General features: G+C 40.3%; 1 protein-coding gene across 1 annotated transcript in view; it reads right to left on the reverse strand.

The window, feature by feature from the left end:
- Positions 1 to 15640, reverse strand: part of zcchc7 (zinc finger, CCHC domain containing 7) — a 299729-nt gene that overhangs the window by 85184 nt on the left and 198905 nt on the right. Inside the window, exons 5-6 of the mRNA XM_080189647.1 lie at positions 6507 to 6677; positions 3380 to 3415 (exon numbers count right to left, since the gene is read on the reverse strand). Of these exons, the coding sequence (XP_080045773.1) occupies positions 3380 to 3415; positions 6507 to 6677 (207 nt within the window). The remainder of the gene's footprint in view (positions 1 to 3379; positions 3416 to 6506; positions 6678 to 15640) is intronic.

A 15640-nucleotide genomic window follows, 5' to 3' on the forward strand; every position in this document is an offset into this window, starting at 1 on the left:
CTAATTAGAATGTTTAAAATGATTATAGGCGAGATAAAGTGAATTTTTTTCTCCTCATAGGATAGATAAGGGGGTCATAATCTTAGAATTAGAATTAGGCCATTTAACAGTGAAATCAGAAAGCACTTTCACAAAGCATACCAAAATGTTGAAGATACTAAGTCAACTGAAAAATTTATGACTGAAATGAATACATTTTCATTAGATGAGGGTGAAAAGAAATGTGGAGCAAAGGTGGATAAATAGAGCTGAGGTACAGAACATCCATTCTCCATTTGAATGGAAGAACAGGCTTGATGGTTGAATGGCCTATGCGCTTAAGTATCCACATTAAAGCCTCATTTCTGTTCAAATACATACCAGCATGTGAAATTTGTATAATATATGCAAGGTTCTATCTATATGAAACTGCATCTCAGCAGGCGAAAGTCTATACTATTTACATTAGGGGGCATGATGCTTCTGCTGTAAATGTTACAGTAAATGTTTAAAGTTTATTTATTAGTGTCACAAGTAGTCTTACATCAACACTGCAATGAAGTTACTGTGAAAATCCCCTAGTTGCCACACACTGGTGCCTGTTCAGGTACACTGAGGGAGAATTTAGCATGGCCAATACACCTAACCAACGTCTTTTGGACCGTGGGAGGAAACCGGAACAACCAGAGGAAACTCTCGCAGACACAAGGAGAAAGTGAAAATTCCATGCAGACAGTAACCCAAGCCAGGAATCGAACCCGGGTCCAAAATGGTCATGAGAATTTCTGTTTTAGTGAATATATTTCCAAAATCAAAGTTCACTGAATTGTGTTTCTCATGCAAACCATAATACTTCACCTGCCACACAAGTTATAATTTGGGTTTACTCTGTAATATGTAAATCTGCATTTACCTTATAGCTATCTTAACTTTTATTGAAGTTCTAAAAATATTTTTCTTCTCTTTCTTTGTGATAATTGGCTAAACGTAGGACACATGAGATTCACAGTTTGTTCTTAAAAAAACTGAACAACATACAGCCTTTCTCTGCATTGAATCATAACTATATACTCTTGTTTGGTGCAAATCAGAACATGGCTCATGAACAAATAAGCAATCTTAATGCATATTATCATACAATTACCGGTACCTCAGTGATGTTTCAAAATAAACAGTTGAATGATTTTTCTGGCTGAGCGCTCAATTTAAAGAAAGGTAGCTGTTCTATATTGAATGCAGAAAACATACACTTATTGTATTTAACATCAAATGTTAATGAATCATGGATTGGAAAATATATATTAAAATATTTTCATTTGTTTTAATCTTGCTTGGGTAAAATATTCATTTATAACATTCAAATAAATAAGTTGCATTCCAATGGCTTAACAAAGGGAAAAAACCAAATTGACGAAGCCCTTTGAAAGTCATTAATGTTTTTGTACCATTTCCAAAAATCAGCTCTTTTCATTTTTGTAGTGCTTAGCATTATGGACCTGTTCATGTGATTTGTAATTCTGAATTCTACAAAACAATTCTATTTTTTCCAGAATATACAACTACAGAAAATCTGATGGAAAAACAGATTCGTCAGAAGCTGTGCGAATCCTCCAGCCCCTCAGAATGTTAATTCAGACACTGCCTTTTTAGAAAGTGACACTAATGTAAACATGTCCTGTAGGAGGATCTTTCTTATTATGACAGCGTAACCATGCCATTCCCTTTTTTATCTAATATACTGCAGGCTCCCAATTTTATTTTTATTTACACACTACTCATGAAATTTGCTATTTAAGTAAGTCTAGGGGGCTTCTTTGAGGGCCTTTTCGCCTGATACTGTAATACTGCTGACATATCCTGGGGTACATAAATCACAGGAACTACTGTGACAGATCCAGTAGCAAGAAGGATCTAACCAATTTCAAAGCTTCAGGCATTGTTTGGGTGTTATTTTAATACACTTTATTTTTGCTGGTAGCAAACGCATCTGACACAGTTGAATTTCATGTCATTGTGGCATTGAGTAAAATATTGTTTTGATGTGTAGAGGATGTAATCGACAGCTCATACTTTGCCACTACCAACAAAAAGCATACAATTCATTATTCATATTGTCTCCTTGTGCAAATTAAAGTTTAACAAATTACTCAATTAAAAAAAATCAAAACAATAGGAATTAGAGGGGGGCTTTTTAACAAAAAGACGTAGATTAAAATTAAAACAGGAATCACTTTATATTTATGGGTCAATGTTCCAGACAAAAGAACATGATATCTTGCATCAGTTTTATTAATCTAGGATTTCTGGTATGAACTGTGCTTTCCTGCAATAAATCTCATAATTTAGTTTAATTATTTCTAATGGCACAATTCAGAAGACCTACATTGGAATTTAAATTTAAAAAGGGTCATGTTGCTTTGAGGCTTGTCCCCATTCTGCACATAACAAATAACATTTATTATTTGCAACAAAATATCCAATGATCACAATGATCCAAGAAAGTATGCTTGATTTAGAAATAAAAGCCATCATTTCAACGGATGCAAAAACTGCACACTTGGGAGATCACTCAACATTTTAAAAGGATTTGACTGCCTTGATCGAAGACACTGATGATTTTGCTAAGCAACTTATCTAAAGAGTTTCCTTAATTTTGGAATATTGCTCTTTTGACAAAGGCCTGACGTCAGTCGCTTGCCAAATCTAGCAGCTCCATCGATTAAATGAGTCAGCTAATGGAGGACAAAGGCTCTAAAATTTAACACAGCCATAACATAAATATAATTCCATTGGAAGTCTTTCCAAATTTCCTTTAACTTTTCAGCATGGCGATCAGAATGAGCTCCAATGTGGAGCACACAATTTAAAATATTCCTGCAAAAAATGTGAGGACAGCAGGAGAATCACTTGAGATGTGTAATCTAACATGGCTGCACAATCAAATAACGAAATTGAGTTTTCCTTGAATATTCTGAATGGAATGAATTGGATAAAGACAAAAGGTAACTGTGCACAGAACTATTCTGTCTTTCTTAGCAATAAAAAAAATGTAATCATAAAAGGCACAGGCACCCATCTATTTGTAACAGGTATATGTGTTCCTTGCTATGCAATCAGCAGTTCTGACAAATGTCCATTTTATTTCATGGATTCTACCTAAATGTATCTTTCTTCAGGCAGTGTTTAAAAATGAATAACATGACATGGTAATTGCTGTTCTACTGATACAACTTTGAATCTTCTTTGACACATCATTGCAGCTACACCAGTAGAATACAAAATATAATACAAGAATAAAGTTACTGATTTGTCTGTGATAATAGATTAAAAAATAAAATGCCGTGTCAGACATATTTGCCACAGTAAAATTGAAATGAAGTTTTAGTAAAAAAAAACTTACCGTTAAATGGTACTGTCTCCATATTTCAGGACAAGCCTGCAAGGGAAAGGAACAACATCAACCCAAGACAAATGACACACCATCTTAATGGGATGGGTGCTTTGGCTTAATAGCCTTTGATCTTTGTTTAAAAAAAAGGTTGGATTGGAGTGAATTTCATTAAAGCTTTAGAAATGCAAACTTTCTTAGTTTAGTCAGCAGTTTTACCAGCTTTTCAGATGACATTATAGATGACGTATCTATGGTAATTGATTTGAATTTAGTACATTCAGTGCAGTTTGGCATTTGGACAGACCACTAAATTGTTACTGGTCAACTGCATACTGGATGAAGACAATTGCAATTCATATCCCAGAAACTTTTGCTGAAGTTGACAAAGTAGATCCCATGAGAGATTCTCAGTTAACAAGCAGCAAATAATGATCAGCAACAAAGTATAGACACTTTACAGAGAAATTCAAAATGGAAGGTTATTTTTATACAAGAACTTCAAAATCAGTACATCCACAAAAGAGTTTCTCTATTTTCAAACCAACGTGACTACCTCTTGAGACTCAGAGGTTTGCTATTTCCTATTTATAAATTAAGAATTGCCATAACCTAAAGTTTTTTTTCCCCAAATACCAAGTACTACCAACCTCCCTACTACCACACTTGATAAAATAACTGTTTTAGGTACTGATCTTTAAGTCTAGCAATGCAAAGGACTATTTCTGACAATTCACCTTTAGCCAAACAGTGAGCACTGACTTTAGTTTGTTTTATCAAAATTAGAAACTTGCCGGTTAAAATTAATTTCACATTCTTAAAATGAGATTTAATTTTCTCTGTCACTCTTGAAAAACACTGAGAAAAAAATAAACAAGTGAGAAAATTTGGATAGGAACACAAGCTTTTTTTTAAAAAACTGAACCTCTAAATTAAAAAAATGATTTTTTATGTAAGTAATTTTCCTTCATAAAAATAAAATATAAACTAGAATTGAATAGAGAAACTTCTTCAAATTTTACCACTCTCTCATTAACAATGAAGGAAATGGAGTTTGATTTTCCCTTCATTTTTGCTTATTGGCATCCTTCTCGATGAAATAATTAGGATTTTAAATATAAATAAAAGAAAATCTTCAATTTACTGCACGTCAGACAACAACCAAATTTGCTGCACTTTTGTTTTAAATATGCAAAAAATAATTATTTCCTCCTTTTTGTAAGTGGAGTGCAGAAGATGAAATCCTTATAAAAAGAAAATCACAGCAGACACGGCATTTAGCTTGCAATATATTTATACAAAAGTGTATGCTGTTGCAGGTCAACTTTTGAAAGATACACAGTGTAAAATACCCTTTGGGTGTTCATTCATGCTCAATCACATATTAGCAAATTGTATGCTGAAATTGTTGGTAACATATTTTGGAAAATCGATTGTTTACTTTTTTTTGTTGAGGGTTCATCTCAACATGTATTAGCATAACATTTGAGTTACAAACAACATTTTCTTTCCATTCTTTTCCTGTATTGTGACAAGTGAACATCATTGCTGGGATGTTGCAAATGATGCATTTGTCTACTCTTTACTCAGACTACTTCCTTATATGCTTAATAAGTTGGAACAGATCTGTTGATTTGCCCATATATTTTAACTTTACTTTCCAAAAGGTTAGACTTCATTGTGCCTTTTCCATTTGTATTTTCTATTTCTATTCTGTGGGCAAAATACTTATAGATATAACTTCAGGATGTGGACATTTCACAACTTCCAATATCTTACTCACAAAATATTTATTTTCAATAGTTACGTTGCCGCCTCTGCTCATGTCTTTTCTCTGTAATTTATCAGGTGTGAATTACAGTTTTGAAAATTAAAATACAGCTTTGTGCATCTGCTGTTTAATTCCTACTTCCCTATTCTCAAATGCGAACATCAAAGAAAATAAAACACTCAATTTTTAACAGGCCCCGACAGCTGACAGAGACTTGAGTGCTCAATAGACAGGGCCCTTGCCACCAGTTCTCATATTTCCACAACAATGAACAAACACAAAACACCACTAAACGGCCTTTCCTTCTTTCAGCTATCCTTAGACAGTTGTCTGTCTTGTACTAGAGGACCTTTATACAAAATCCTGCTGGGAACAGAACACAGGAAATCTTAACCGACTGTTTAGTGACTTGCAGAAAAAAAATCCCAAAATGCATATACATACTCACACACTGCATGTATATGCAACCACAAATGAGTAAATTAGCAAAAATCCTACTCTGCCAGGAGGTCTCTGGGAGAAAATGTAGCTGTGATGACTGACAGGGCTTTCAGAAAATATGTTCACAATCACAGACAGTGAAGGCCATGACCTAGATCGTTTAAGAGCTTGTCTTGTCAAATTATCAAAAGCTTCTTCCTTTCTGAATAAAGAGTGACATAAGTGAGTGTCAGGAAACTGCACACTGACAAGTAGAGCATACAATAACAGAATGCACGTCACATACATGCATAACATTGGTACTGGTAATGGCAGGTCCTAATGAGTGAGCGGCTTGCCCAGGAGACTTGGGACCCTGCTGCTATATCCGTTCCACTCAGAAAAAGTCTTGCAGCACTAACTGATCTGTGGCCTGGCACCAGAACTACAATCACTGTAGACAACTTACATTTCTATTTTTACTGCAATCTCTGGTGTTTTGTCAGCTTTGTTTTTGTTAAGGATGCCCTGGTCCATGCTGCAAGTCAGCTCAACACAGCAAGGTCAAGCCCTCTGGAAGTTGCTTTATGGGAAACAGCGAATTTGTTTTACACTTCAGTGCAGTCACACATCTAATCAATCTATACCCATAAAATCTAAATATCCTTAAAAACGTGGTGAGATGTGGCCAGTATTTTTTTTAAAATTGTCAATATGAAAGAATACATTTCCATGTAACAATGCATTCTATATCAGTGGCAGGTCAAAATACATAAATTTGCAACCACAAAACAAAAGAATTACGGCTATAAACACAAAGGAATATGTGCAAACTGATTCCTCACTGATCAGCATTTTGGGAGTTCACAAGTGTATTCACTCTCCTCATTTTAAACAGCAGTCATGCCATTGACATTCTTTGTTTCGTTAGATGAATAGAATACTCACATCAGCATAGTGCCCAGTCATCTGACAGCGATGACACTGTTTTTTCCAATTTGCCCTTTCAATACAGTTCTGAAACGAGTGCCCAGGCATGTTGCAGTTTCTACAATATCTCTCCGGGCAGACTCTCTGAAGGTGACCTCTAACCCCACACAAACAACAGGCTGGCAATTTCTGCAACGAAAGAGCATTTAACATTTTTAACAAACTCTGCAGATTATAGAATATTGCCTTGTAACAGATATAATAGGAGAGAACTGCCATTCAGCATTAGTTTCCTGTAGCTTTTGTTCCAATTACTTAGGGACTCTTCATGAAAATTCAAGCATGATAGGAAAGTTAAAAAAATCTATAGGCATTGTGATATCATAATTATAATTTTAAAATATATAAACCTAAATAAAATGCTGTGAACTTGCTGGGTCTAATTTTGAAATACAAGTTCCTTTCATGCTTTTTTGGTTAGTTTGATATGGCTGCATTGTCCATTGTTTTAGGTTCTGACAAACTAGCCACCGATGGGATTAAGCTCTACTGTTGATCGGCACGGTTATCTCATAATACCCCATGACAGATATAATATTATGAAACTGGCAAATCTCTCATGCTGTTGCTCATAGTTAGTCAAAGGATATGCCATTCTTTAATAATGTATACTATAGTACCAGGGAAAATATATTGAATTTAGAATCAGATGAAAACAAGGCCCAATGGAACATATTCAATTGTGCTAATCTTCAAAAGAAAACCAGATAAGAAACAAAAGTTAAACAGCTGATTCAGAAAAAAGGGATGCAATTGATTTGGAAAATAATTTAAACAATGCAAAATATACTGAAATAAACATCAGAGGGAAAACTGCATCATCCAAAACAGACAACTTTTTGGAGAAAAGAACTGAAAATGAACAGTCTGCAGAAATAAATGACAAACATAAGAACAAGTTGCTCTCGTCAGATAATTTTTGTATGTTCATAAAAATTGGGAGAAAATAAAAAGAGGAAGAAGTCCATTTCATCAAATAGGCCGCCACAGAAATCACCGTCATGTGGATTTACACACCATCCATGTTGATAAATCTACTCAATTTGATGTGGCAATTGGGGTGGGTTGGAAATAGTTACTTCCAAGAACTGGTGAGTTGGGGACAGTTACAAAGGTAAAAATGTTTAATTTGCAAATCTGACCCCAACTCCAGCATTCTGACTAGCTTAAGGGTTTAAGACTAATTTAAGGATTTAAAAAAAAAAGGCAGCATGAACAAGTTAGGCCGACAGGCCTGTTTCTATGCTGTAAATCTCTACGACTTTAACTCACCAACCACAGGTTTAAATAGGCGTGGATCAGGAGGCAGGTGATTACCCTATTCTCAGGGGGCAGGGTTCAGTACTAAAATCTTTGAAAAAGTCTGTTCTTCTTCATTTTCAAGTGGCAAATGTCTTTATTGCACTGCATATCCCAAAATATTTTGAAATAAATCTATTTACTACAATTTGCCTCAGATCTAGCTTCAGCACATAAAACACTACTATCAGGTGGAACAGCTGTTTTTACCCAAGGCCCAAAAAACCTATTTCCACATGATCAGTTGGCCCCTGTGATGTTAGATTCCGCTCATTATGTTCAAATCCTGTTGAATTCACCACTCTCCACTCCAACATACCAAATGTCCTTATTTTTCTTTGTGATGTCCATATCACCCCTACAATGTGTTATCCAGCCAACCAATGATGCCACACTTACCTGACATCTGCTTCTTGGCTTTTTTCCAATGTGACAGACAATCTGACGAGAAACCTTTACAAACAATTTTATAGATGTCTTGCCATTAAATTTAGCAAGACCTGGGGGAAGCCCATATCTATCTTCCTCGTTACAAGCAAATATCAGGGTCATATTCCTTTGACATGAATTAATGTTATAAATGTAATTTATACAGATAAAAGCTAGGCTGCCTTCAATCAAGATGACTTGAAAAACAATTTCCAAATTGCTGGATCATCAGACGCCTTGTGAATTTATGCCCAATGGTCTAGTTCCTTAACCAAATAAAAGGTTAGAGAGAAAAAAACAAATAATGGAGAAAGATTTAGAGTGAGACTTAAAATCAAAGCAGGCTTGTAACAGAAAAAGAGGGAGGAAAATAGCGGATTTGGAGAACTGGATATAAAAAGACAGAAAAAAGAAGGAACTCATTCAAAAGAGCAAGCAGAAGAAAGGATACCGTTTCACAGTTGTGTTTGGGAGTTACTGTATTTATCCTTGAGAAATTAATAAGCAAATGACAGGGTAGATGTGCGAAATATACAAGCATTCTTGATTTACGAGGTACAGAATCAGTGGCCTCATCTATCATGTTCTGAAACAATGAAATTACTTTTATGAAAGAATTGAAATTGCTAGACAAATAAGACCAAGGTTTACCCATTTTGCCTGCCATCTTAGTATACACACAAAGATGGGGCTTGCTGACTAATTATAGCAGTCAGTCATTATCAATTAGTCTACAACTGCCCCAGAAATGACACTAAGAAAACTCCAGTGGTTGACAGCTCTGGCAACCAGAAGTCCAAAGTCACTTCTTACTGCAAAGCATGCTACACATACCACTTAATGTATCAAATTAGTCGCATTCCATATCCCAAAGTATTTTGAAATAAATCTATTTACTACAGTTTGCCTCAGATCTAGCTTGAGCACATAAAACACTACTATTGGGTCCTGCTCTAGGATCATCCTGGAATGCAAAGATAATCCCCAGGTTCCTTTTATTGTAAACAGCTTTCTTAGATCCCTCTCTCGTCTTCTTCATCCTCACTTCCAACAAATGTAAGGATTTCATGAGCATTTGTGTTAGTAAGACTGAGGCTAATCAGCTGCCTCTGTCACTTCCCTCCCTTCCCTAAGCACATCAAACCAAACATCCTCTAAAGACACTCTGTCTGCCCCCAGTTCCACTTCCACACTAATCTTGAACTTGCATCATTCTCTAAATTTCTTTACTACCTCCCCCTCATGCTTCTCATTTTGTCCAGTGGAACCACCACCTGTTGTTCCATTAACTGGTTGACCACCCAGCTTTCTTTCCCAACTTGCGCAAACCAATTAAACTAAATAAATTGAGGGACAAAGCAATAAAGGTAGCCCCTTAAAAGGGGAACCACCTTATACAAAAACAAACCACAAGTAAAACCTAAAATATGAAATCAAAATGTGTTTTTTTCTTTTTTAAAAATTCCTATGTTTGCTGATATTTCTAACGTTTCTCTCTCTTCAGGCCCCTTGCCCCTTTACGTTTTCTGTCATCACCTCTCTCCTCAAAAAATACAACTCTTGACCCCTCCCTCCACCCTTGCAAACTACTGCCCAGTTCCAACCTCCCTTTCCTCCCCAAAGTCTAGAAACATGTTGTTGGATCCCAAATCCATATCCATCGTTCCAAGAATTCCAAGTTTGAATCCTTCTTTTAGCTTTCCTCCGCTATCAGAGATTCAAAATGGTTTTCAAAGTCATAAATCAGATCCGATGTGACTGCGACAAAGATAAACTATCCCTCCTCATCTTTTTCTACCTGTCTACTACAGTTGTTGATACGGTTGATCACCTAAATACTTCTCCACTGTCGTCCAACTGGGTAGGATTGCACACACTCAATTCCATTCTTCTCTCTCTAATCAAGCCAGAGAATCACCTGTGATGAATTCTCTTCTCACTCCCTCACAATTATCTCTGGTGTCTCCCAAGCATTTATCGTTGGCCCACTCCTATTTCTCATATGTGCTGCCCCTCAGCAACATCCTCCAAAAATCAGCAAGTTTTCACAGATGTGTTGGTGACATGCAGCTCTCTGCCACCCTTTTCAATTCCCCCATTGTTACTAAACTATCAGACAACTTGTCTGCCATCCAGTTACGGATAAGCAGAAAAATTTTCTGATTTAACATTGGGAAGATGAAGCCATTGTTTGCTGTCCAAATTCTGTTTACTCACCATCAACACATCCCTCTGCCTGTCAACTGTCTGAAACAGAATCAGATTGTTTGAAACTTTGGTGTTACATCAGACCCAGAGATGAACTTCAAACCATTTATCTATGCCATCCCTCAAAAGTGCCTATTTCTACTCAGAAAACATTGCCCAGCTCCACCTTTTCATGGCACATTTGCTGTTGAAACCCTCATCTGTGCCTTTGTTTCCTAAAGAATCAGTTGTTTCAATTCACTCCTGGCCAGTGTGGCACATTCTACCTTCATTCTCTTTCCCCCCCTTCTAAGAGTACTTCTTTCTGTGCCCATCCTAAAAGAAAATTCTTCCTCAAGTAATTTATCGCTGCACAAATTTCTGACTATCTAGCCTTTGGCCCACAGTTCTTCATGGCACCTCAACAGCTACTAATTTTTTCACACCATGTCCTCTACTTTTAATGTCCTTCAGTGATACCTGAACTATTGCTCTTTCTCACCCAAATTGCTCTCCCTGGTAATCCTCTCATTTATGCTCGCTTAAGTCCAAAGGACATAGAATTGAAAATCTTTAGCAATCAACTGATTCGGCTATTTATTACCAGGTTTGGCTGGACCACAAAGTATTACTGGGCAATGTTCTTCATCACTAAAACTGCTCACTATTCAAAGTTATCCAAGAAAGCAATGATAACTCTCACCTTCTATTATCTACGACAGACCATCTTTTCAGACTACCTTCACCTCTGACAGTAAGTGTGAGGAGCTCATGAACTTTCTTGTCACAAAGACCATCCATTCAGCAGCTTCTCTCTATTCCCTAAACCCTTTCCAGCAAAGATTCCCAAAACTTCTTTAATACCCTCACCCTGAACTTGCATTTTTCCCTAGATTTGATTCAATTTTCTGCAATACTCCCTTTGATCTTATTTTACCCATGACCCACTTCCTACTCCCTCAATCCTTTTTCAACTAAACCACTGATCTCTCAATATCCCATACCACGCCACGTGTTAGCCAATATTGTTAACTTTGCTCAGGTACAGCCCCCCACTCCTCCTTCAAATCTATTGTCATCACTCCTCTCCTCAAATAAACTATCATTGAACCTTGATACCTGCAAACTACCACCCCATTTCTAACTTCCCTTTACTCTCCAAAATCCTTAAATATGTTGTCACTTCTCAAATTTATGATCATCTTCCCACACTTCCCCATTCAAATCCCTCCAATCACGTTTTAATCCCACCAATAGTACTGAAACAGTCTGTGTTAAAGACACAAATGACATTTTATATGACTTTGATAAATTATTTCTGCTCATACTTCTTGTCCTTTATACAGATTTCCGCACTGTTAACCACACCATCCTCATCTTCCAATGCCTTTCTTTTTTTAAAATTAATTTTAAAATTTTAAAGTTCTTTAAAGTTAAAAAGCCAATCCTCAGAATGGCAAACTCAAATCCATTCCTAGCTTGTTCCAAAAACCAATCCAATTCATGGTCCCCACAAGAGAGACAAACAAGATCCAAGCTGACAAAATAAGGCATTGCACCTGATATTGGGCATTTTCTAACGACTGGTCTTAGCCAAAGGGCCGAGAAGTGACACCTTTCTTTTGTCAAACAAGTAAAAGCCATCCTAACTTGGTGCCATTCATCTTTCTAATTGAAGCCAGAGAACTGACTGCAATGATTTTCTACCCACTATTATGTTATTACCCACTACCCACTATGGGCAGCATGGTAGCACATTGATTAGCACTGCTGCTTCACAGCGCCAGGGACCCAGGTTCGATTCCCGACTTGGGTCACTGTCTGTGTGGAGCGTGCACATTCTTCTCATGTCTTTGTGGGTTTCCTCCCGGTGCTCCGGTTTCCTTCCACGGTCCAAAGATGTGCACGTTAGGTTGATTGGCCATGCTAAAAATTGCCCCTTAGTGTGCTGAGATGTGTAGTTAGAGGGATTAGTGGGTAAAATATGTAGGGATATGGGGGTAGGACCTGGGTGGGATTGTGGTCGGTGCAGACTCGATGGGCCGAATGACCTCTTTCTGTACTGTAAGGATTCTATGATTCTATGATCTATGATTATTCTGTTACCTTTGGAATCACCTGGAGATACATTCCTAGGCCCCATTCTATTGTTCATCCCTCAGTTGTATCATCCAAAAAACACAATAATAGAAGGTTCCATACACAGGCTGACAAATTTCAGTTCTATCCCATAACTACCTGGTGGAAGCCTAAAATATCTCAAAATTTTCAAATTGCTTTCTCAACATCCAAAATTGGATCAGCAGAAATTTCCTCTCACTAAATATCAGAAAGGCTGAAGTCATTGCTATTTGTCTCTGCCACAAATTCACTACTATTGGTCTGTAACTGTTTGCAATCTCAGTGCGATGTTTGACCCCGCATGTGTTTCCAACACATGTTGCTGCCATCACTGAGACTGTCTATAGATCATGGCCCAAATCTTTCATTCAGGGTCAGAACCTCATTTCCAACCGTAATCAGACAAAAAATGCACACTTATTTTCTTCTTTTCAGAGCAGTATTCCGATGGAGCAAAAAGGGGCAGGGAGCGCAAAAAGGGGTGAGGGCTGGAAATTTAGCCCTGTATGTCGCTACTTGCAATGGGGCATTCCAATTTTTTTTTTAAAAGAGATTCGTCCAGTATCAGAACCTTTTCAACTGAACCTGACAGCCGGAGTGGGTCCTCCCGATTGGTACAACAGCTTGGGAAATTCAAAAATTTACTGTTCAATTTTAATGGAGTCACCCTGGCATCACACATGCACTGAACCTAACTGACTAGAGTGCTTTAATCGTTTCACTTTGTTTGACCTGTCTAGTCACTAAACTTCCTCCATTTGTCGAAGAACCATTAGATTGCCCAAGAGGGCATGATAACAGATGGCCTTTATTTGTTCTCTAAATACTTGTTTTGGATTCACATATACTGTGGATAAAGGGGAACCAGTGGATGCACCGTACGTAGGTATTTGCTAAAGCGCCAGATCAAAGGTTATTGTAGAAAAGATCATATTGTAGAGCAAGGTAGTCCAACCCATGGCCCAGATTAAGATTCTGCACAGGACTACTCCTGCAATCAGACACTGTTCCTCTCACGTTTGATGGTAGGGGGCGAGGGCCGGCGGGCGCGAGGGCGAGGGCCGGCGGGCGCGAGGGCCGGCGGCCGGCGGGCGCGAGGGCCGGCGGCCGGCGGGCGCGAGGGCCGGCGGCCGGCGGGCGCGAGGGCCGGCGGCCGGCGGGCGCGAGGGCCGGCGGCCGGCGGGCGCGAGGGCCGGCGGCCGGCGGGCGCGAGGGCCGGCGGGCGCGAGGGCCGGCGGGCGCGAGGGCGCGAGGGCCGGCGGCCGGCGGGCGCGAGGGCCGGCGGCCGGCGGGCGCGAGGGCCGGCGGCCGGCGGGCGCGAGGGCCGGCGGCCGGCGGGCGCGAGGGCCGGCGGCCGCGAGGGCCGGCGGCCGGCGGGCGCGAGGGCCGGCGGCCGGCGGGCGCGAGGGCCGGCGGCCGGCGGGCGCGAGGGCCGGCGGCCGGCGGGCGCGAGGGCCGGCGGCCGGCGGGCACGAGGGCCGGCGGCCGGCGGGCGCGAGGGCCGGCGGCCGGCGAGGGCGAGGGCGAGGGCCGGCGGGCGCGAGGGCGAGGGCCAGCGGGCGCGAGGGCGAGGGCCGGCGGGCGCGAGGGCGAGGGCCGGCGGGCGCGAGGGCGAGGGCCGGCGGGCGCGAGGGCGAGGGCCGGCGGGCGCGAGGGCGAGGGCCGGCGGGCGCGAGGGCGAGGGCCGGCGGGCGCGAGGGCGAGGGCCGGCGGGCGCGAGGGCCGGCGGGCGCGAGGGCGAGGGCCGGCGGGCGCGAGGGCGAGGGCCGGCGGGCGCGAGAGCGAGGGACTGCGCGCGCGAGAGCGAGAGACGGCGCGCGCGAGAGCGAGAGACGGCGCGCGCAAGCGAATGGGGGAATGAGAGAATGTGGGGTAAGGATGAGTAAGAGAGCACTACGAGGCTAGCCAGGATTTTACGGCCCTTCCCATCCAGCAGGTTATTACAGTTCTGTTGAACATAATGTAGATTTTAATGTCTCGCCGCTTCAGCTGGGGGAAGACACGTTTCAGTGGGGCTGTAAAATCCTAGCCCAGGAGCAAACCAAAAACGCACACTGACCTTTTCACATTGTCATTTTTATTAATTGCTCTTTTAAAAAAACTTTGCTTATTGCTTTGACGCTGTTTCAGCAAGTTGTCTTTTCTGCATTCCTCAACTCTTCTTGAAATTCAGTTTAATGTTGTACCTCATCTTTCTGAAATTTACTCATTGGCCCTTTGAGCAAGCATAAAATGGGAAATATGGGCTCCTCAGCGAAAAGGGTGCACATGCCTAATGCAGTGTGCAACATACTGACATGGGTAGAAGAATCATCAGCAAACAAGAAACAGAGTAGGCTTAAATGGGTCATTTTTTTGGTTGGCAAGATGCACTGAGTGGTGTACCACAGAGATCAATGTTGGGGCTCAACTTCTTACAATTTATATAAATTACTTGGATGGAGGGATAAAAGATATGGCTGCTAAATTTGCTGATGCCGTGAAGATTAGGAAAGTGGGCTGTGAAGGGGACATAAGGAGACTGCATATAGGGACATCGATAGAGTAAATGAGTGGGCAAAGATCTGGCAAATGCAGTACAATATTGGAAAATGTGAAATTGTTCATTTTAGCAGTTAAATAAAAATGAAGCATACAAACTAAATGGTAAGAGATTGCAGGGTTCTGAGATGCAGAGGAATCTGGATGTCCTAGTACATGAATTGCAAAAGGTTAATATGTAGGAACGAGTAATTCGGGAAGCTAAAATAATGCTATTGTGCTTTGCGAGGGTAATTGAATTCAAAAGTAGAGACAGTAGTCTTCAGCTGTACAGGGCATTGGTGAGATCATATCTGGAGTACCGCATGCAGAATAGGTCCCCTTATTTAAGGAAGGCTACACTTTCATTACTATGAATATTCCAGTAATAATATTTTAGCAACAGTATAGAGACATTTGAGAAGATGCAAAGATGATGGACACAATTTTCCAGGACCACTGCGCTGCTTGGGTTAGCTCAGCGGGCCGGGAAATTTAATCGGGGAGGAGAAAACGTGGGATTCATGACCGGCTGT

The sequence above is a fragment of the Carcharhinus amblyrhynchos genome, chromosome 5 (genome assembly GCF_965287045.1).
Source record: "Carcharhinus amblyrhynchos chromosome 5, sCarAmb.v2.hapA, whole genome shotgun sequence".
NCBI lineage: Eukaryota > Metazoa > Chordata > Chondrichthyes > Carcharhiniformes > Carcharhinidae > Carcharhinus > Carcharhinus amblyrhynchos.